The 24287-nt window shown below is 36.9% G+C and overlaps 1 protein-coding gene across 3 annotated transcripts in view; it reads left to right on the top strand.

Annotated features, from left to right (window-relative positions):
* The window catches only part of PIBF1 (progesterone immunomodulatory binding factor 1), a 201945-nt gene that overhangs the window by 42817 nt on the left and 134841 nt on the right, over positions 1 to 24287 (top strand). For 2 of the 3 annotated variants that reach the window (XM_007186202.2, XM_007186201.2), the window contains exons 8-10: positions 169 to 350; positions 1456 to 1581; positions 23246 to 23344. In XM_007186202.2, coding sequence (XP_007186264.2) covers positions 169 to 350; positions 1456 to 1581; positions 23246 to 23344 — 407 coding nt within the window. The remainder of the gene's footprint in view (positions 1 to 168; positions 351 to 1455; positions 1582 to 23245; positions 23345 to 24287) is intronic. The other variant, XM_007186203.2, reaches the window with a different exon arrangement.

The raw sequence follows: 24287 nt of genomic DNA, 5'->3' as shown, positions 1-24287 counted from the left end.
TAGAAAGAAGGGATTTTTTAGTAGCTCTGTTTATATGAAAATTTTCATGGTAAGAATTAGCCCTCTTTATATGTTGGACAAAAGCACAAATGAAAGAAAATAACTCAGTAAGCCTTGAAAAGTAAGATGACATTGCTCTGGACACTGTCTGTCTCTGCGTGTGTGTAGGTAGGCACCTTACAGCATACTGTTACTTTACTGCAAAAGGATAAAGAATATCTCAACCGCCAAAACATGGAGCTCAGTGTTCGCTGTGCCCATGAAGAGGATCGTCTTGAAAGACTTCAGACTCAACTTGAAGAAACCAAAAAGGCTAGAGAAGAGATGTATGAAAAGTACGTAACATCAAGGTAAGATTTACATTATTTTCCATATCAATAGATATAAATGAACCCCAGCTTCTTTGAGGGAGCTCTTGGCTTTGGGGAAGAATAGCGATTTTTTTGTAAGGTCTATAGGATGATATTAAGATAATCGTTCATTTCGTTTCCTCATAAGTTACTCATATTCTAATTGATTTTTTTCTTAAGATATTTTGTTTTTTCCAACAACCAAAAGCCTATTTCTTTTAGGTAAGGATATATACACTGTAACTATTTTTATTTATTTTTTCTTATGATATAACCTTTTTAATTCCCAGTGACTAAGATCTCTACATAAGTGTTTTATGGAAGTATATAAATATCTTTATAGAAGTATATTCTTGAAGAAAATGTAATTGTGTGGAACCTGACTAAGCTGACCTTTTCTTGACTGTGTGAAACATAAAAGAATAAGGAGACAGCATTGAGTACTGGTTTAAGATACAGGCTCTGGAATCAGACTCCTGCATTTCAATCCTGTCTTCTCTCTTCAAGTAGATGAATAAGCTATTCCTTTATAGCCTTTATAATCCTTGAATTATTTATTCTTAATAACATTTTTCCCAGCTTGTGGTATTTTTCGTCAGTTTGTGCTTCTGCTAATACCCTGTGTAACGCTTTGTGACTTTGCTAAGAGGTCACAGTGGCTATGGTTGTTGTGCTTAGAAGGAAAGGTTTTGTAAAGAGTACATTCGGGTCATTTTTTTTAAGATTAATTGTCTCCCAATGTGCACCACATCAGATCATTGTTTCTAAATGAAGGACCTTCCATAACGCATTAGTTTCCACGTCTTTTGCCATATGTGTTAAATTAGTAAAATATTTTTGAAGATGAATAATTATTCAACATGAACGAACATTTTATATAGTAATTAAGCCTTTACGGTGATATGTTTAAAAGAAAATCTTGGACGGAACTAGTTTGGAATGGTATTTTTAAGAATTTTAAAGCTTTATATCTAAACTGTGTTTTTCAAGTAATATTGTATGTAGAGCATATTTGACATAAGATATTAAAATATTACATGAAGGGCAAAGACCTATTTCTTTTACAAACAAAAAAAAAATGGATATTCCTTTTGACTCTTTGCAGAGACCATTATAAAACAGAATATGAAAATAAACTACGTGATGAACTGGAACAAATCAGATTGAAAACTAATCAAGAAATTGATCAACTTCGAAGTGCCTCCAGGGAAATGTATGAACGGGAAAACAGGTAAAAAAACCCAAGAATTTTATGTGATATTTTATTGCTCTTTGTTTGAAGCTTATAGTTTTATCGAAGTTAAACTTTAGTTCATGACATAATGTCTTTTTTTAATACATTAAAGAAAATTTGTCATAAATCTAAATCTAAGTATAATGGAATATTAAAGTTCTAAGGTCTTTGATAACTAGCTTAGAACAGGGTTTATCAGATGTTAGGCCTGTTTATTCTGGTATTCCTATTATCTTTTTATTACCCTGTTAGCTTTTCCTTTTGCCTTTACCTTAGTTCAGATTAAGGACAGAAATGAAAAGGAAATTAGAGAGTACTAAGAGATACCAGTAGTTCTTCCTGTAATATGCCAGTGATTTCTCCAGGAAGTTTTTAGAAGCTGGAATAATAATATGAAGTATTGCTTATGCCTCATATAGCTGCTGGTCCTAAAGACATGTTAGATAATCTTTAAGAAGGATCAGTTTTATTCATGCAGTTACTTTTAGAACAGCATATATTAGGTTTTCTTAGTGATTGGCAGCATTAAGGGAAAAATAAATGCTACTTATTTCAATAGCAGTTATTTTTATATACCATCATTATGGTTCATATGGCTTTTCAAAGTTGATGTTTTAGAGGGAAACTTTTTTGAAATGGACTTAATTGTCATACTAGTTCATCAGCACTGACTTGAGTGTATGCTATTATCTTTGCCAACAAGCAAGACTTTAAATCAGACTAAGGCTGATATTAGAGAAGGTTACATTTGAGCTCTAAGAACAATGAATTTACTTATTTAGCAAATATTTATTAAGGTCCACCATGTTCTGGATACCTGTCAGATGCCATAGATACAGTGGTGACCTCTGCCTTCGCAAAGCTGGTAGTCTAATGGAGAAATAGAGAAACAATGATCAAACGTATGATGATAATGGAGCAAATGGCAAGATACACAGGATGAGACCACATAGACTCAAGGTGTATCTAACTCAGCCCTGGGAGGAATCAGGGAAGACTACGTGGAGAGAGAAGTGCGCATGCTAACACCTGCACGATGACTAAGCGTAAGACTGTCAGTTATGGGAGGGAAGGGAATTAGGGGAGTTAATGCACACCCTGGAGGCAAGACAAAATGAAGTTTTTTGAACAAATAGAATAATTCAGTATGGTTAGACCATAGACCAAGAGGCAGCAAGTTGTAAGAGATGAAACAGAAGAGGGAAACAGGACCAAATCATGCATTTGAGCCATTGTCTAAGACCATGAACAATTGAAAGATTTGGGGAATATGCATGATATGATCTAATTTTATATAAAAAGACCATTCTGTGATGTGGAGGATAGACTGGAAGAGTATAATGCTATAGACAAAGAGGCCACTTTTAGAGGTTGTTTCCCTTATCAAGACGGATAGTGAAGATGGAACTGGATTAGTAGCAGTAGAGACAGGGGGATGTGGGCCAGATTGGAAGAGTGCTCAGGAGATGGAACTAACCTAACTAAATAGTGAGGAGGATTCATTGGCTAGATTGGATTGGGGAGTGAGAAGTTACGGATGTCACCAAGTTCTTGCTGGGGCAGCTGCGGGGATAGTGATGCAGTTTTAAAGCATTAGAAAAAGACACGGCTTTAATTGGGAAACATGACAAATTTAGTTTAGTTTCATTGTCTGTGTTACATATGCAAATAGAAAAGTTGACTATATAAGGTCTGACTCTCAGGAGAAAGATCTAGACATGAGCTAGACCTGTGGCATAGGTGATACTACTATTTTGTTTTACAAATAAGTACTTATAGTCCTGTGGCTCAATTCTGTTATGGATTTTATAATAAAGGCTTTTATTGGCCAACTTAATAACCTTAAAATTTATGGGATTGTTTCTATGGTAACGTGTGATTACTTCCAAACAATTCACGTAGTCACATAAACCTTGGTATGTAATCATTTTGAGAATGCACTGATTTTTTAGTTTTTGTTGTTGCCGTTGTTGTTTTATTTTTTAAAAACTCCTTTAAAATGCATCCCCTGGTAACATAAATTGATGTAAACTAGCCCCTACTCTCTAAGATGATTGGCAGAGGTAGGTTGAGAAACAGACGACAGAACCATTTCTGGAAGCTGAAGACAGGTTTCCTTTTCCCCTGTGTTGTTCTGACTCCATAGCCACGTCAAAGTGGATACCACCTAGTCAGGGAATTCCTGGGACTGGGGCTACTGCCCTGGAAACCCCAGCCAGCCCCCGGATCCAGAATGACTCCATGGATATTGAAGCTGCGGTGGATGGTTGCCACCAGGTGGTGCCAAACTGCAGTCCAGGCCCAAAGACATTTGAATTGCACAGGACTTCTAGCCAGCTGTATGTACTATAGGCTCACCTTTATCACTGTATTAACCTTACAGTAATCCAACCCTGTGTTTTATGTGGCTGAATCTTTTTTAATCCCAGTTTCTTCATTCTGGCAGGATTTAACTATAGTTAGAGCTTACGTTCCACTGGTCTTTCACAAGGTAAAAATAAATTGCAAATTATTTCTTTTGAAATCTTACAACTTAAAATAATTAAAGAAAGGATTTTAGTATTCCTTGTTATGAAACATGAGATTCAGAAAACACAAGTGTACACATTTAGATATTTTTGTGTCTGAGCAAATTAATCGTGTGCTTTGGACTTAGACGTTTAATTGTGTCAATTTTATTTTATCAAAGTATGCTGTTACAATATGAATTTAAATGGATAAAGTACTTACACTGGCATATTTGTACTTAGTCTCCTTGCCTCTTGGCCAATAAATATTTTTAGGAGAAAGTTAAATAATAAGATTAGAGAAATATGTTTTGCCTTTGGTTTGCTTTCTATACATTGGGGGATATTAAGAGAGTACCTTTTTAAAGACTTAAATATAAGACACGACACCATAAAACTCCTAGAAGGGAACATAGGCATAACATTCTCTGACATAAATCATAGCAATGTTTTCTTTGGTCAGTCTCCCAAGTCAGTAGACATAAAAGCAAAAATAAACAAATGGGACCTAATCAAACTTACAAGCTTTTGCACAACAGAGGAAACCATAAACAAAATGAAAAAATAACGTATGGAATGGGAGAAAATATTTGCATACCATACAAGGCTTCATTTCCAAAATATACACACAGCGCATACAACTCAATAACAAAAAAGCAAACAACCCAATCAAAAAATGGGCAGAAGACCTAAATAGACATTTCTCCAAAGAAGACATAAAGATGGCTAATAGACACATGAAAAGTTGTTCAACATTGCTAATTATTAGAGAAATGCAAATCAAAACTTTAATGAGGTAACACCTCACACCGGTCAGAATGGCCATCATTAAAAAGTCTACAAATAACAAGTGACAGAGAGGGTGTGGAGAAAAAGGAACCCTCCTACACTATTGGTGGGAATGTAAATTGGTGTAGCTACCATGGAAAACAGAATGGAGGTTCCTTAAAAAACTAAAAATGGAGTTGCCATACGATCCAGCAATCCCACTCCTGGGCATATATCTGGAGAAAACTCTAATTCAGAAAGACATATGCACCCAAATGTTCATAGCAACTCTATTTACAATAGCCAAGACATGGAAACAATCTAAATGCCCATAGACAGATAAATGGATAAAGAAGATGTGGCATATGTATACAATGAAATACTACTCAGCCATAAAAAAAGAATGAAATAATGCCATTTCAGCATGGATGACCTAGAGATTATCACACTAAGTGAAGTAAGCCAGAAAGAGAAAGACAGATAACATATCACTTATATGTAGACTCTAAAATATGATACAAATGAACTTATTTACAAAGCAGAAGTAGACTCACAAACATAGAAAACAAACTTATGGTTACCAAAGGGGAAAGGGGATGGGGGAGGGATAAATTGGGAGTTTGGGATTAGTAGATACAAACTACTCTTACATAAAATAGATAAACAACAAGGTCCTACTGTATATCACAGGGAACTATATTCAATATCCTGTAATAAACCATAGTGGAAAAGAAAAAAAAAGATATGTACTCAAGGGTTGAGATTTAATAAAGTAATTTTACTGCTTTAAAAAAAGAGAGAGTGCCTTTTATTTTCTCCTCTTAGATGTGGAAAAGAAAGATGGAACTCATGCCATGCAATCTTGATATCTGCCCCTGCAGTCAGTCATACCAGTAGTTTGTGAAGTTAAGGGGTTGAGAGGGAAGAGGAAGAGAAGAGATAAAGACCTAAGAAAAGGCAGAGATAAGCAAAGAAAGAACTTGGGTATTTGGGTACATCCAAAATACTATAGTTGCGATTATAATGTGTATGTATGCTTTGGCTCAGTCTATGAGTTAGGTTTCTTGTCTTTTTCTGTACTTTATAGTTGCTTTAAAATGATATTTTGGAGCTGTGGGAAATAATGAGTGAAACTCACTGTGGTGGTGAGATTTATTATATAAAAAACTTCTTGCATAGTAGGGCAGTCTTGCACATTTGGAAGGAAAGCATTATTCCCTGAACAGGGAGTATATTATGAAAGAGATTTGGAATGAGACTAAACTTAAATCTTGGCTCTACCACTTATTAGCTGAGTGAATATGTCACTTAGTATCGCTGAAGTTTAATTTTCTCTTTTATAAAATGAGCTAATAATACTCTTTCACAGGGTGATCTGTAAGGTCTAAATGAGGTAATATGTGTAAAAAGTACATTATAAATTATAAAGCTGTATGTAAATGGTAGTTACTTAGATACCTTTTGCTTATGAGAAATACTTTAAAAAATTATTTTATCCATTGTGTTGACAATTTAAGTAAAATGAGCATTATATAAAAGAAAACTGGTAACGTTATGGAATTGTTTATCATCACTGAAAGGCACTATTACAAAATATATAATTATTCTTAAGTATTGATCTCCGTGGCATTTAACCACTTTTTGGAGACAATATAGACAGAGAGTCTGCATGCCGTTTGTTTCAGTCCAAATTTCTGCATAAGATGGCTAACTTATTTGTTCCTGATTAACACTGTGAGATAATGAAATAAGAGGAGATAAATTCAGCTGATTGTTTTCCCAGAAAGTAAAACTACCTTTACCTAAGAAAGGCTCATTATTATAAATAGTCTCATTATTATAAACACAGAAACAGCTAGCCTCATAGTAATGCTGTAAAAAGGGTAAGGATGAGTTTGTTAGAGATATTCATTATACTCTTTATACTGCACAGAATATGGAAATTCAAATTGCTCTACAGTTATTTGAAAGGGGGAAGGCAGTAGGGAAAAGGGATCAAAAATATGCTTTTAAATGTAACAGTTAGTATTGCTTTAGTGATTTTATTTTCCCACTGTATCAAGAAAAACCATCTTGACCACAATTTATCATCCTCCAAAAGTACTCAAGAAGAAACTTAATGACGTAAACTTAAAATATGCGTAGAATCTCAGAGTGTTATTAAACACTTTTGAATCTTGCATCTAAGTTTATTTACAAAGGTTAGTTGAGTATACCTACTGCACTACAATAGGTGAATTGGAACTAGTGTACAGAGGTTCCATTCATGATTTAAGAAATATATGTCCTCATTAGTGCTTAAACAAACTTCTTTCATTCATATCTTACCAGATATCTGTATAATTTTTAAAGTTCTTTCATGAAAAAACTTAAGAATATTCTACTTTGTCTTTTCAGTTAGACTATTCTGAAAGTATATGGCTTTACAGATAGCTCTTTCAGTATCTTAACTTCTCAAATAATTGTAAATTAAATTTTATTGTTAGCTGTCTTTTATTGTCAACTATATTCCTTATGCCTATAGGTGATTACACATGCGTTCACTGCTTAATTAATAACATTTAAGAATTTCAAGGTGTATAGGGTGTTCCAGGTATGAAGCAAGGAGAGTTTGGGTTATGCAAAAACTTAGATTTTCCTTCATTATATCATTCATAGGGTGGTGAGGGAGGCTGGTAAAGGGTAGGGTCAGATTTTAAAATGTCCTGTTGTCAGGTTATTTGGGGAGGTTTTTCCGTAAAAGGGTGGCATGATATATTCATTTTTTGTAACCATGGTTGCAATGTGAGGTGGATTATGGTTGAAAAGGACATGGGGGCAGAAAAATTGGTTGGGAGACAGTCGCAAAGTTTAAGTGAAGATGAGAAATGGAATAAGAGCTGAATTTAAAGATTATTTAGGTAGTAGAATTGACAAGACCTGGTTATTGACAGGAAGTGGACAAGAATAACTCCAGCTCTTCTGCTTTCCTGGTCTCAGAGAGATGGATTGTTAGGCACGGCCATTAACTCAAGGTTATAGACAAGATTGAGAAAGGAAGATAACACTTAATTCCTAATGTTTTACAGATATGGCAGCTCTGATCAAGCCCCAAAGTACTTCTCTGAGATCACATGGTTTATTTGTTTGTCTATTATTCATTAAGAAAATTTTAATTTTTTTTTTAAAGCCGGGTATTATCACTGCCTTAGCTTGAGTCCTCATAATCTCTTTTTTATTTATTTATTTATTTATTTATTTATTTATTTATTTTGGCTGTGTTGTGTCTTCGTTTCTGTGCGAGGGCTTCCTCTAGCTGAGGCAAGCAGGGGCCACTCTTCATCGCGGTGCGCGGGCCTCTCACTATCGCGGCCTCTCTTGTTGCGGAGCACAGGCTCCAGACGCGCAGGCTCAGCAGTTGTGGCTCACGGGCCCAGTTGCTCCGCGGCACATGGGATCTTCCCAGACCAGGGCTTGAACCCGTGTCCCCTGCATTAGCAGGCAGACTCTCAACCACTGCGCCACCAGGGAAGCCCAGAAAATTTTAATTTTATTATTGCTTATTTTATTATTATTTATGAGGTAACATTGATTTATAACATTATACAAGTTTCATGTGTACAGCATTGTATTTCTACTTCTGTATACCCTACAACATGCTCACCACCAAAATTTTATTTTTCATCTGTAATCATACAGTTAATCACCTTTACCCATTTTGCCTTCCCCTTCCCCTTCCCACCACCACTCTGTTCTCTGTATCTACATGTTTGTTTCGTTTGGTTTGGTTTGTTCATTATTTTGTTTTTATTTATTTATCAGTTTTTCATATTCCACATATGAGTTAGATCTTACGATATTTGTCTTCCTCCATCTAACATATTTCGCTTAGCATAATACCCTCAAGGTCCATCCATGTTGTCACACATGGCAAGATTTCATCTTTCTTTATTGCTGAGTAGTATTCCATTTTGTGTGTGTGTGTGTGTGTGTGTGTGTGTGTGTGTGTGTGTGTGTGATATATATATGCCACACCTTCTTCATCCATTCATCTGTTGATAGACTTAGATTGTTTCCATATCTTGGCTATTGTAAATAATGCCACAGTGATCATGGGGGTGCGGATATCTTTTCAGATTAGTGTTTTCTTGTTCTTGGACTATATACCCAAAAGTGGGGTAGCTGGATCACATGGTAGTTCTATTCTTAATTTTTTGAGGAATCTCCATACTGTCTTATAGTGGCTGCACCAATTTACATTCCCACCAGCAGTGTATAAGGGTTCCCTTTTCTCTAGATCCTCTTCAACACGTTATTTCTTGCCTTTTTGTTAATAACCGTTCTGTCAGGTAAAGGTGATAGCTCACTGTGGTTTTGATTTGCATTTCCCTGTTAACTGGTGATTTTTCTTTAACTTTTTTTTTTGTTTAATTTCTTTATTATTTATTTATTATTTTGATTTTTGGCTGTGTTGGGTCTTTGTTTCTGTGCGAGGGCTTTCTCTAGTTGCAGCAAGTGGGGGCCACTCTTCATCACGATGTGCGGGCCTCTCATTATCGCGGCCTCTCTTGTTGAGGAGCACAGGCTCCAGGCGCGCAGGCTCAGTAATTGTGGCTCACGGGCCTAGTTGCTCCGCGGTATGTGGGATCTTCCCAGACCAGGGCTCGAACCCATGTCCCCTGCACTGGTAGGCAGATTCTCAACCACTGCGCCACCAGGGAAGCCCCAGCTGGTGATTTTGAACATCTTTTCATGTGCCTGTTGGGCATCTGTATGTCTTCTTTAAAAAATGTCTATTAATTTCCTCTGCCCATTTTTTAATCGGGTCGCTTTTGTTGTTGAGTTGTATGAGTTCTTTATGTATTTTGGCTATTAACCCCTTATTGCATATATCATTTACAAACATCTTCTCTCATTCAGTAGGGTCATTGTTGTGTTACTGATGGTTTCCTTTGCTGTGCAGAAGCTTCTTAATTTGGTGTAATTCATTTGTTTCTTTTTGCCTTTGTTTCCCTTGCCTGAGAAGACATATCTAGAAAAATATTGCTAAAATTGATGTCAAAGAACATACTGCCTATGTTTTTTTCTAAGAGTTTTATGGTTTCAGGTCTTACGTTCAAGTCTTTAACGCATTTTGAGTAAATTTTGTGTATGGTGTGAGATAGTGGTCTAGTTTCATTTTTTTGCATGTCGCTGTCCAGTTTTCCCAACACGATTTATTGGAGAGACTATCCTATCGCCACTGTGTGTTCTTTGCTCCTTTGTCATAAATTAATTGTCCATATGTGTGGGTTTATTTCTGGGCTCTCTATTCTGTTCCATTGATCTATGTATCTCTTGCTCTGCCAGTACCATGCGGTTTTGATTACTGTTGCTTTGTACTATAGTTTGAAACCAGAGAGTGTGATGCCTGCAGCTTTGTTCCTTTTTCTCACAATTGCTTTGGCTATTCATGGCGTTTTGTGGTTCCATATAAATTTCAGAAAGTTTTGTTCTATTTCTGTGAAAAATATCTTGGGATTTTGATAGGGATTACATTGAACCTGTAGATTGCTTTAGGTAATAAGGACATTTTGACAATGTTAATTCTTTCAATCCATGAGCACGGAACATTTCTCCATTTATTTGTGTCTTTTTCAATTTCTTTCAACAAAAAGATCACATAGTTTATAACTAGAAATTTTTCTCTACTGTGCCCCAGATATAACTTCCCTCAGTTCTCAGGTAAGGCCCTGAGACAAGAAGGGACCTTAAGGTGATGAAGCTTCTCCAGCTGTTTTCTCTGTTTTCCCCAGGGTACTCTTACAAATATTATAATTTTCTTTATATACAATAAAAGATCTTGGGAAACATTACCCTAATTATCATTCTCTAAGTGAATACCTTCATATTTTTAATTTAGATTTTCATATTTAAAAAATTTTGTATTGAAGTATAGTTGATTCACAATATTATATTAGTTTCAGGTGTGTAGCATAGTGATTCAGTATTTTTATGGATTATACTCCATTTAAAGTTATTACAAAATCATGGCTATAATTCCCTGTGCTGTACAATATGTCCTTATTGCTTACTTATTTTACACATAGTAGTTTGTGTCTTTTAATCCCATACCCCTATCTCACCCCTCCCCTAGATTTTCATATTTAGATAACATACTAACAATAGCTAGTATTTATTGAGTATACATAAATAGATGTATCACATATGTTATAGAGAGAATTAAATGGGACAGTTTATGAGGTTGTAGGTATTAGTATCCCCATTTTACAAATATGGAAGCTGAGACACTGAGAGGTGGTGATTTGTCTATGATCATAGACTTTTTAACTGGTGAAACTAGGTAGCTCTGACTCTGCAGTGTAATACAGACTCCCATCTTACTCGGCAAGGCTATGAAAATTGACAAAAGATTTCTTATTGAGACTCTAATTTTGGACTTCCCTGGTGGCGCAGTGGTTAGAATCCACCTGCCAATGCAGGGAACACGGGTTCGAACCCTGGTCCGGGAAGATCCCACATGCCGCGGAGCAACTAAGCCCGTGGCCACAGCTACTGAAGCCCGCACGCCTAGAGCCCGTGCTCCACAACAAGAGAAGCCGCCGCAATGAAAAGCCCGCGCACCGCAACAAAGAGTAGCCCCCGCTCACTGCAACTAGAGAAAGCCCACGTGCAGCAACGAAGACCCAACACAGCCAAAAATAAATGAATAAAATAAATAAATTTATTTTAAAAAAAAAAGAAACTCTAATTTTAGTGGTAATGTTTTTAGAAAAGAAACTCGGTCTTTTAAGAGAGCTTGCAAACCCTGCTTCACACTTGAGGGCTGAGAGTGGATTATTAGAAATTTATAAAAGCAGTAAAAGCATTCGTAATTTTGAAAATTAGGGAAGAGGCCTTTATTTTTCTATAAAATGGTATAATTTTTTGACAGGGTCTGCCTCTCAGACGCTACTCTGCACTTATAACTAGAGCCCATCCCCTCTTTGCTGTATAAGGGCACACTCCAGAAATTCTCCCGTATGTCTCCTATATTGGCAGTTTTCCCCTCTCTGTCAAGTATAAGCATATTATTTCTCCTGTTTTTAAAAGCCTCTTTTATCTCCACTTCCCCTCCAGCCACTACCCCGTTTCTTTGCTCCCCTTTGTGACCAGATTCCTGCAGAGTTTATATACTCATTCCTTACCCTCATTTTTAAAAGTCCACTACCAAACTTTGCCCCCATACCAGTCCAACAAAGCTGTTTTTATCACAGCCCTCAGAGACCATGTTCCCAAAAGTCTAGCGGTCAGGTTCTCTTCTTACCTTACTTGACCACAGCGATATTGAATATAGTTGATCACTCCCTACTCCTGGAAACACACTCTTTAATGGCTTCCAGGATCCCACACTTTGACTGTTCCCCTTCCTCACTGGCTGTACCTCCTCACTGTCTTTACTGGTCTTTCCCATCTCCTTGACATCTTTTGCAGCTGCCTCCGTGACACTTCCACTTGGTTATCTAATAAGCGACTTAAATTTAACATGTCCATATGAAAACTTCTGTCCCTCCAACCTTGCTCTGCCTCAGTCTGACCCAGTGCAATTAAGGACAACTCTAGTCTTCTTCTTGCTCAGGCCAAAAACCTTGAGGTCATCTTCAGCATCTTTTTCATATTCCATGTGTTATTTCATTAGCAGATCCTTTTGATTGTGTCTTCAGAATTTATTGATCTTTCATCATCAATAAATACTACCTTGGTCCAAGTTTTCATTATCTCTTGCTCTGATTACTGCAAGAGCCACTTAAGTGGTCCCCCAGCTTCCTTCTGTGTTCCTGTTAAACAGTAGGTCAAATTGGATCACTCAGGCTTCCTTGGTGGCACAGTGGTTGGGGGTCTGCCTGCCAATGCAGGGGTCACGGATTTGAGCCCTGGACCGGGAGGATCCCACATGCCGCGGAGCGGCTGGGCCCGTGAGCCACAACTACTGAGCCTGCGCGTCTGGAGCCTGTGCTCCGCGGCGGGAGAGGCCTGCGCACCGCGATGAAGAGTGTCCACCGCTTGCTGCAACTGGAGAAAGCCCTCGCACAGAAATGAAGACCCAACACAGCAAAAATAAATAAATAAAATTTAAAAAAAAAAAAATTGGATCACTCCTCTGCTCAGATAAAAAGGCACTCCATCTCACTCTGTCAAAGTTTAAGTGATTAACATGGCCTGTGATGCTACCTGATCTGTGCCCAGCGTCCCCACCCTCATTTTACTACTCTGTTCTACTCACTCAATCACACTGCCTCCTATTCCTTTAACAGTTAGGCGTGTTTCCCACCTCAGGTCCTTTGTATTCACAGTTCCCACAGCTTAACCACCACTTCTGGATACCCTGGAGCCCTGTCTCCTCTCTTTCTCCACATCTTCAGGTGTCACCTGCTCTCTCCCATCTTTCATGACCACCCTGTTTAAAATTGTGAAGGCACCCCACTCCTCCCACACCTACTAGCCCACACCCCGTTAGCCCCTTCTCCACTTCATTTTTCTCCAGAGCACTTAGGACCTACTGACATGCATTTGGTTTCTTTCCTACGAGAATGCAATCTCCACGTGAGTAGGGATTTTCCTCTGTTGTTCAGGGTTGGATTCCCAGGTACCAATGTCTGGTCTGTTGTAAGTGCTCAATAAATATTTGTTGAATGGAAGAATGAATTGCTCCTACTTTTGAGAAACCAGACTATTGGTTTAGATGAAATGAAAAGCTGCACAAAGTTTATAGTGAGAGGGATTTGATCAGAACCAAGCATGGTGACTGACATTTGTAGTCCCTCAATTAACCATCCACCAGAGTCACCTAGTTTCATTTTAATATATTATATTTTATTCCATCAGCTACTTCTTAAACCTCAACACATTAATGGATTGCAAAGTGTTTTGCATTTCGGTGCTTACATTTTTTTTATAATTTTAAAAAATCATTTATCTATTTTTGGCTGAAGTTTTCACATATATAAAATGAAAAAAAAAATCTGCTTGAGCACCAACTAAAGTAAAAGGATAGGAAAATGTAGCTTGTTCATTTAACAGTAATCTCAAAAAGTTTCCACTCTTAAAATGCATAACTTCCCCCAAGAAACTGTTACATAAACTTTCTACTTTGTTCTTTTTTTCAAGTCCTATTCATTCACTTTTCAACTATGTTAAATAAAGGAAAAATTATCAGTCATTGCTTATATAATAACAGATAATCCACTTGGAATTCTTTTATTTCATGCATTCTTTTTTTTTTAACGTCTTAATTGGAGTATAATTGCTTTACAATGGTGTGTTAGTTTCTGCTTTATAACAAAATGAATCAGTTATACATATACATATGTTACCATATCTCTTCCCTCTTGCGTCTCCCTCCCTCCCACCCTCCCTATCCCATCCCTCTAGGTGGTCACAAAGCACTGAGCTGATCTCCCTGTGCTATGCGGCTGCTTCCCACTAACTATCTATTTTACGTTTGGTAGTGTATATATGTCCATGCCACTCTCTCACTTTGTCACAGCTTACCCTTCCCCCTCCCCATATCCTCAAGCCCATTCTCTAGTAGGTCTGTGTCTTTATTCCCGTCTTGCCCCTAGGTTCTTCATGACCTTTGTTTTTTTCTTCTTAGACTCCATATATATGTGTTAGCATGCAGTATTTGTTTTTCTCTTTCTGACTTACTTCACTCTGTATGACAGACTCTAGGTCCATCCACCTCACTACAAATAACTCAATTTCGTTTCTTTTCATGGCTGAGTAATATTCCATTGTATATATGTGCCACATCTTCTTTATCCATTCATCTGTTGATGGACACTTAGGTTGCTTCCATGTCCTGGCTATTGTAAATAGAGCTGCAATGAACATTGTGGTACATGACTCTTTTTGAATTATGGTTTTCTCAGGGTATATGCCCAGTAGTGGGATTGCTGGGTCGTATGGTAGTTCTATTTTTTGTTTTTTGAGGAACCTCCATACTGTTCTCCATAGTGACTGTATCAATTTACATTCCGACCAACAGTGCAAGAGGGTTCCCTTTTCTCCACACCCGCTCCAGCATTTATTGTTTGTAGATTTTTTGATGATGGCCATTCTGACCGGTGTGACATGCTATCTCATTGTAGTTTTGATTTGCATTTCTCTAATGATTAATGATGTTGAGCATTCTTTCATGTGTTTGTTGGCAATCTGTATATCTTCTTTGGAGAAATGTCTATTTAGGTCTTCTGCCCATTTTTGGATTGGGTTGTTTGTTTTTTTGATATTGAGCTGCATGAGCTGCTTGTAAATTTTGGAGACTAATCCTCTGTCAGTTGCTTCATTTGCAAATATTTTTTCCCATTCTGAGGGTTGTCTTTTCATCTTGTTTATGGTTTCCTTTGCTGTGCAAAAACTTTTAAGTTTCATTAGGTCCCATTTTTTATTTTTGTTTTTATTTCCATTTCTCTAGGAGCTGGGTCAAAAAGGATCTTGCTGTGGTTTATGTCATAGAGTGTTCTTCCTATGTTTTCCTCTAAGAGTTTTATAGTGTCTGGCCTTACATTTAGGTCTTTAATTCATTTTGAGTTTATTTTTGTGTATGGTGTTAGGGAGTGTTCCTAATTTCATACTTTTACATGTACCTGTCCAGTTTTCCCAGCACCACTTATTGAAGAGGCTGTCTTTTCTCCACTGTATATTCTTGCCTCCTTTATCAAAGATAAGGTGACCATATGTGCATGGGTTTATCTCTGGGCTTTCTCTCTTGTTCCATTGATCTATATTTCTGTTTTTGTGCCAGTACTATACTGTCTTGATTACTGTAGCTTTGTAGTATAGTCTGAAGTCAGGGAGCCTGATTCCTCCAGCTCCGTTTTCTCTCTCAAGATTGCTTTGGCTATTCGGGGTCTTTTGCGTTTCCATATAAATTATGAAATTTTTTGTTCTAGTTCTGTGAAAAAATGCCATTGGTAGTTTGATAGGGATTGCATTGAATCTGTAGATTGCTTTGGGTAGTAGAGTCATTTTCACAATGTTAATTCTTCCAATCCAAGAACATGGTATATCTCTCCATCTGTTTGTATCATCTTTAATTTCTTTCATCAGTGTCTTATAATTTTCTGCATACAGGTCTTTTGTCTCCTTAGGTAGGTTTATTCCTAGATATTTTATTCTTTTTGTTGCAGTGGTGAATGGGATTGTTTCCTTAATTTCTCTTTCTGATCTTTCATTGTTAGTGTATAGGAATGCTAGAGATTTCTGTGCATTAATTTTGTATCCTGCAACTTTACCAAATTCATTGATTGGCTCTAGTAGTTTTCTGGTGGCATCTTTAGGATTCTCTATGTATAGTATCATGTCATCTGCAGTGACAGTTTTACTTCTTCTTTTCCATTTTGTATTCCTTTTATTTCTTTTTCTTCTCTGATTGCCATGGCTAGGACCTCCAAAACTATGTTGAATAATAGTGGTGACAGTGGACATCCTTGTCTTGTTTCTGATCTTAGAGGAAATGGTTTCAGTTCTTCACCATTGAGAATGATGTTTGCTGTGGTTTTGTCGTATATGGCCTTTATTATGTTGAGGTAGGTTCCCTCTATGCCCACTTTCTGGAGGGTTTTTATCATAAATGGTGTTGAATTTTGTCAAAAGCTTTTTCTGCATCTATTGAGATGATCATATGGTTTTTATTCTTCAATTTGTTAATATGGTGTATCACATTGATTGATTTGCATATATTGAAGAATCCTTGCATCCCTGGGATAAATCCTGCTTGATCATGGTGTATGATCCTTTTAATGTGTGTGTGGATTCTGTTTGCTAGTATTTTGTTGAGGGTTTTTGCATCTGTATTCATCAGTGATATTGGTCTGTAATTTTCTTTTTTTGTAGTATCTTTGTCTGGTTTTGGTATCAGGGTGATGGTGGCCTCATAGAATGAGTTTGGGAGTGTTCCTTCCTCTGCAATTTTTTGGAAGAGTTTGAGAAGGATGGGTGTTAGCTCTTCTCTGAATGTTTGATAGAATTTGCCTGTGAAGCCATCTGGTCCTGGGCTTTTGTCATGCCATCTTAAAATCAAATGCAAATGGGCAGTTTTATGTTTTGTCCAGGAAGAAGAATCTGAAGGTAGAAGAGATTAATTCAGATGCTTTTCCTATAAATAAGCTTGACATATAAACAGCCTGTTTCAGTCCCTTTTTGTTCCAACTGGAAAAAATATGTTCACTTTTATTGACCAAAAATATTTTTACATGGAGGCAAAAGGAGGAGAATGGGTTGCTTAGTTGTGCTTGCTAAGCTCTGATGACAACCCTGTTTCTTTCACTGTTTATCCTTAGTAAATTTCAAGTTCTGAGGCATTTGTGATGTTTATTCAGACTAACACATGCTCTTGGCATTGCCAAATTCTGATTTGTTCCTGTTAGAATTTTAAGGGTTCCTGAAGTTTTTCTCATTCTTCTCACATTTTCCTTACCACTTTTCAAGGATGTATTTTGATTTGACCTATTGGTACCATGAAATTGGTCTTCTAGTAGTAAGAAAATATATTTCTTCCTGTACAGAAGTCTGATGATATTGTATGTTTTGTACTGGGGTTTTCAGTAAAATCCTTTTATTGGAGAAATAGTCAAGAATTTAACTCTTTAAGTTTCTTGTTTGAATGTGATAATTTAAGTGATATCTCCCAGTTGTTTTTCCACAAAAGTGCTGGTTTATGCCTATTTCTGTAGCATAATTATTAATAGCACCCCTTTCACTCTAAGAAGTGCCTAAGTTAAAAAATACATTTGGACACTAGTGATAATACTGGGAAACTCACTTTTCTTTTGCATTTTACATAGGATTGATAAGGTTTCTTTTCCTTTTTCTGCCATCTTTCCTCTCAATCCACCTCCCACACACAAATATAGGATGGATGAGGAGAGATAAATATGTGTTATCGAGATGGAGTTAGTAAGAAACAACATGAAAGTATTATGAAAAACATCTTGGGAATCAAATGTTAGCTTTCTAAAAAGCATTTCTAGGGATGAGATATTTGAATTTTTATATTTTAAAACATTTGTTGTAATGTTGGCCAACTCCCAGCATCTTTCTCTGTTATGATTACATTTGATTATATACTCAGTTTGGACTTCTATTTTTTTATTTTTTATTTTTTTTAACATCTTTATTGGAGCATAATTGCTTTATAATGGTGTGTTAGTTTCTGCTTTATAACAAAGTGAATCAGTTATATATATACATATGTTCCCATATCTCCTCCCTCTTGCGTCTCCCTCCCTCCCACCCTCCCTATCCCACCCCTCTAGGTGGTCACAAAGCACCGAGCTGATCTCCCTGTGCTATGTGGCTGCTTCCCACTAGCTATCTATTTTACGTTTGGTAGTGTATATATGTCCATGCCACTCTCTCACTTTGTCACAGCTTTCCCTTCCCCCTCCCCATATCCTCAAGCCCATTCTCTAGTAGGTCTGTGTCTTTATTCCCGTCTTGCCCCTAGGTTCTTCATGACCTTTTTTTTTTTTTTCCTTAGACTCCATATATATGTGTTAGCATGCAGTATTTGTTTTTCTCTTTCTGACTTACTTCACTCTGTATGACAGACTCTAGGTCCATCCACCTCACTACAAATAACTCAATTTCGTTTCTTTTCATGGCTGAGTAATATTCCATTGTATATATGTGCCACATCTTCTTTATCCATTCATCTGTTGATGGACACTTAGGTTGCTTCCATGTCCTGGCTATTGTAAATAGAGCTGCAATGAACATTTTGGTACATGACTCTTTTTGAATTATGGTTTTCTCAGGGTATATGCCCAGTAGTGGTATTGCTGGGTCGTAGGGTAGTTCTATTTTTCGTTTTTTGAGGAACCTCCATACTGTTCTCCATAGTGGCTGTATCAGTTTACATTCCCACCAACAGTGCAAGAGGGTTCCCTTTTCTCCACAGCCTCTCCAGCATTTATTGTTTGTAGATTTTTTGATGATGGCCAAGTTTGGACTTTTAAAACTTTAGCTCCATTAGCTTGTTCATGCTGTCAATTTTTCAAGTTTGTCTTTTGGAGAACATTTGAATTCCTGCTATTTGTTCTGTAATTGTATTTCTGTTACATTTTCTAATGCATTTAACATTTTTAAATGGATAGTTTATTAGTTATATGGCAGTTCTGGTTTTATCTGTGACAGGAATCAATCCATCTGGTGTTTTATCAAACCAGTGTGAGTTTGAAAGAGCATGGGCCATAAAAACAAGTGTATAATATATTCACAATTCTTCCAAGAATTGTTGTTGATTTAACATCTATTGTGTTAGGAGGTAATCATGTAATATAAATCTCATAATGACAGAATTTCCCAAGGAGAAGATTTCTGTGAAACAAGGGGACTCTTCAGAGAGGCAGCCTAGTATGATGGAGAGCATAGACTCTAGCACCATATGGTTTTGGTTCAAATTTGGGCTCCATAGCTTACTTGCCACGTGACTGTTGTAGGCAAATACTTAACTTCTCTGTGTTTCAGTCTTCTTCATAAAATGGAGATAGTGATACAACCTACAGTTTGTGGGGTTGTCATGAAGATTAAATGAGTTATTATATGTTCACTGCCTAGCAAAGTTCCTAGCGCAGGGTGAGCACTCTGTGTTTGCTATTACTCTTATCATCAGTGGAAGAATCGCTCAGTTTCTATTTCTCAAACTTAATTTGAAACATTAAAAGTCAATTCATAATATTAAAGGAAGTATTTCTAATCTTTATGTTAAAAGGAATTGTGCTGCTTCTTCTTGAAGTATGCAGGTTGTGGCAGGATGTGGAAGGCGTGGTACCTGATAAGAACGGTTTACAGGGAATTCCCCGGTGGCGCAGTGGCTAAGAATCCGCCTGCTAGCTCAGGGGACACGGGTTTGAGCCCTGGTCCAGGAAGATCCCACATGCTGCGGAGCAGCTAAGCCCGTGAGCCACAACTACTGAGCCTGAGCTCTAGAGCCCGTGCTCCTCAACAAGAGAAGCCACCGCAATGAGAAGCCCGCGCACCTCAACGAAGACCCAACGCAGCCAAAAATAAACAAGCAAATAAATACATTTATTAAAAAAAAAAAAAGAACAGTTTACACAGAAATCTTACCAGCAAACACCTATGAGAGAATCTACTGGTAGAAACTTCAGCTTCTAGCACTTTCTCCCATTCATTTCAGTTTTTCTCTTTTTGAATTACCTTTATTTATTGGTCCTTCAAGGCCCAACTTACATGTCTTCCCGTCATTCACTCATCTGTTCCTCCAGTTAAAAATAATCAACTCGTCTTCTTTGTGGCCATAGAATTTTGTTCATGCCTAAATATAGCACTAATTATAGTTAACCGGATGGTATAGATTGTAGCATGGTGAATGCACTGGTATCTTCTAATGACACCTCCTTTCATAAGCCCTAGTGTTTGTTTATTCTGGGTTTTATTTCTTTCTCTGTTTCTTCCTTTCTTTCTTCCCTCCCTCCCTCCCTCCTTTCTTTCTTTCTTTTTCTTCTTTCTTCCTTTCTTTCCTACTTTCCCCCTTCCTTCCATCCTTCCTTTCTTTCTTTTCTTTCTTTTCTTTCTTTCTCTTCTGGTTTTGAAATATAATTAACACACAGCACTGTATAGTTTCAGGTGTATAGCATAATCATTTGATTTACATACATCATGAAATGATGACCACAAGAAGTTTAGTGGCCATCCATCATCTCACAGAGGTACAAAATTAAAGAAATAGAAAAAAACTTTCTTGCCTCACGATGAGAACTTTTAAGATTTACTCTCTTAACACCTTTCATATGTAACGTACAACAGTGTTCATTGTTTTGATCATGTTGTACGTGACATCCCTAGTACTTATTTACCTTATAACTGGAAGTGTGTACCTTTTGACCCCTTTCATCCAATTCCCCCTCCCCCCATCCCCACCTCTGGTAACCACAAATCTGATCTTTTTTTCTGAGTTTGTTTGTTTGTTTGTTTCTGAGGTATAATGACCTACAATACTATGTTAGTTCCTGTTCCACAGCATAGTGATTCCATAGTTCTATACATTTCAAAATGATCACCATGGTAAGTCTAATTACCATATTTGCTTTTATTTCTGTTGCCCATTTTTGCAGTAAAGAAAATATATATAGCTAGGGACTGAAGCTTTTCCATCTGCCAGCTAAGCATTCATGATTAATTAGTACTGTAAATGTATCTACTTGGAATTTTGCAACTGAAATAACTTACAGAATAATAAGGCTATAGTATTTGAGAAATGAAAGTTGTGACCAATTTTGGATGGTTTACTGACTAAAATATATAGATCCTCTGGGGATGAAAAATATATAAATGTTTAATATACTTTGAGAATTTCATTCTATCTATAAAATTAAAAATTTCATGTTTCAGTTAATTTGATAATAGTAGAATATTTCTGAAGGTCTTTGCAGTCAGGATGATATCAGAAAATAATGACTTGCTATTTTGTGATATCTACTTTAAAATGTACCTGCACTTAGATAATAGTGTACAAAAGTTATTTTCTTTTTAATAAGAGTTATCTGTACTCCAGTTTTTTAAAATTATTTTATTTCTGGCTCATAAGCTATTTTACTGATGAATCTCTATCGGCTGACATATTCTAAGTTTTAAAATTGTTGTTAGCGTCACCGTACAAAAGATGACTTTGAGCACTGGCACAGCAAGTATGACCACTAAATAGTTCTATCTAATAGTTATTAGATAGATTTACTCAAACCGTGTGGATCTTCATGGCTCCCTACTGACATTCTCCATCAGTAATAAAAACCAAATTCTAATATCCAATCCAGTTCTTTCTGGGAGATGGGTTGATATGATATAAAAAAACACTCACATTGGAGTAAGACATAGCTGGGCTCAAATTATGACTTTAACACTTAGGCTGTGTGACTTGGGCCTAGGGACTTAAGCCTTCTAAACTTCAGTTTATTCAGCTGTAAAGCAGCTTAGAAAGTATAACATCAAGGATTTGTAGGGATTAAGTGAGCACAATCATTTATGTTATACTCCAAATTTATTTATGTTATAACTCTGTTAGAGAAGAGGATTTTCAAAAAAAATTAAGTGACTCTCTGAAAGAAGAGTTACTGTTGGTATTTTTCTTTATTCAAACTTCCACTTTGATTAAACAAACAGGGGCTTCCCTCATGGCGCAGTGGTTGAGAATCTGCCTGCCAGTGCAGGGGACAGGGTTCGAGCCCTGGTCTGGGAGGGTCCCACATGCCGCGGAGCAACTAGGCCCGTGAGCCACAATTACTGAGCCTGCGCGTCTGGAGCCTGTGCTCCGCAACAAGAGAGGCCACGACAGTGAGAGGCCCGCGCACCGCGATGAAGAGTGGCCCCCACTTGCCGCAACTAGAGAAAGCCCTCGCACAGAAACGAACACCCAACACAGCCATAAATAAATAAATAAAATTTTAAAAAAACCAAACAAACAGGATTTGATCTTTGAGGGCCCGTATGTGTCTGTATCGCTCCTAATTACTCACTATTGTTACCTTCCACCTTTTGGACATTCCCCTTAAGTGTCACTCAATGTATCTTTCTGTCAGTTTCAGTTCCTGCTGTCATCAGCACTGTAAATGGATGACTCATAGTCTGACCTCATACTTCCTTGAGCCCTGCATGAATATTGACCTTCATCTCAGCTCTCTCATTTAGCTACTCTAATGTCACCCCCTGCATCTTATGAACTAAAATTCCAGGGCTGAAGACACTACTCTACCTCTGAATCACTGTTCTCCGACAGCAATCTCTAGTTTTCCATCTTGCCTGTACAACCACTTCTACTTAATCTGTTAGGTATCTTATCAGGACTTCAAGTCTTTTGTCCCTTACTTTCTCCTAATCTCAGTCCTTCTGTGTTCCCTTCTCTTTCCTTCCTCTCCATGTGAGACCCAGGGTTACCAGTTTAGCTGTTCTCCTGCTTGTGTCCCAAACTTCATTTCCATTTGGATTCCTATGATCTCTATATCCCTCATTATAACATTTTATATTGCATGTATTAACTTCTCAAAACCTCAGCTCTCTTGTGGATAATATGTTGGTAATTATACCTACCTCATTAGATTATGGTAGGAATTAAATGAGTTGATGTAAATACAGACTGTTTACCCTACCTTCGACCCTTGTGGAGAAGAATTGTGGAGAAAGGTAGTATGACATTTAGAGATTAGACCATGTTTGTACCTACACTGCTGTGTGCTGCTAGAGAAACTCACCAAGCCAGGCACGTTTGTATAATATACACTGTGGGACACCAACCCTTAGGGTGTCCCTGAGATTATCAGTCCAATTCCAAGCAAGCCCGTTTATGAGTCTTTAAAAGATGGATACTTGTGTAGTCGGAATAACTGAAGTGTACATTTACACTTTAGAAACCTCCGAGAAGCAAGGGATAATGCTGTGGCTGAAAAGGACCGAGCAGTGATGGCTGAAAAGAATGCTCTAGAAAAACATGATCAGCTCTTAGACAGGTAAGCATCCTGAAAATAGAAATGTTAAAACTCTTCGATTTTTGTTCCTGTTACTCTTTCTTTTAGAATATAGTTTTTCAATAGAAGTTTAATTTTCATCTCAGTTGAAGTGTAATTTACATGTAATAATTTACATATGTAATAATTGCATATATTGAAACTAGATAGAGAGTTTCCTTATACCCCTTTGGTAAGTCTCAACTACCACCCATCAAGAGGCAAACACTTTGTGATTTCTCTCACCATAGCTTAGTTTTGTTCTTCATGGACTAAAAATAAATGGAATTGTACAGTATGTACCCTTTTGTGTCTAGCTTCTTTCACTCAACATTATATGTTTTCATTCATTTTATGTTGTATCAGAAGTTCATTTCTTACTGTTGCTGGGCATAAATATACCACAGTTTGTTTATTCATTCACTTGTCAATGGATGTTTAGTTTGTTTTCAGTTTGGCGCTATCATGAATAAAGCTGCTATGGACATTTTTATACAAGTCTTTTTGTGGGTATATGTTTCTGTTTCTCTTGGATAAATACCTAGGAGTGGAACTGCTAATCATCGAGTAGATGAATGTTTTACTTTAAAAGAACCTGCCAGACAACTCCAAGGTGATTGTACCATTGTATACTCCCCAGTTTATTTTTCAAACACCTATATTTTCTGGTTCATGTCTGTTGGAGGGAGGGGAAGAGAGAGAATAATTTGTCTTTAATTTATCAATAGAAAATATATTTAATAACCTAGTTAAAAGGAAAATCACTGATGAGTATTAAAGTAAATATCGTTATCTCATCAAACAATGTATTTTAGTGGTTCAACTTCATGCAGAGTAAACAGAGTGGTTATCTTTTTTTTTTAGCTTTTTATTTTGAAATACTTTCAGACAGAAAAGTTGCTAAAATAGTATAGAAAAGTTTTCATGTACCTTTCACATACTGGTA

This window comes from Balaenoptera acutorostrata, chromosome 18 (assembly GCF_949987535.1).
Source record: "Balaenoptera acutorostrata chromosome 18, mBalAcu1.1, whole genome shotgun sequence".
NCBI lineage: Eukaryota > Metazoa > Chordata > Mammalia > Artiodactyla > Balaenopteridae > Balaenoptera > Balaenoptera acutorostrata.
This window is presented reverse-complemented; position numbering and strand designations above follow the sequence as displayed.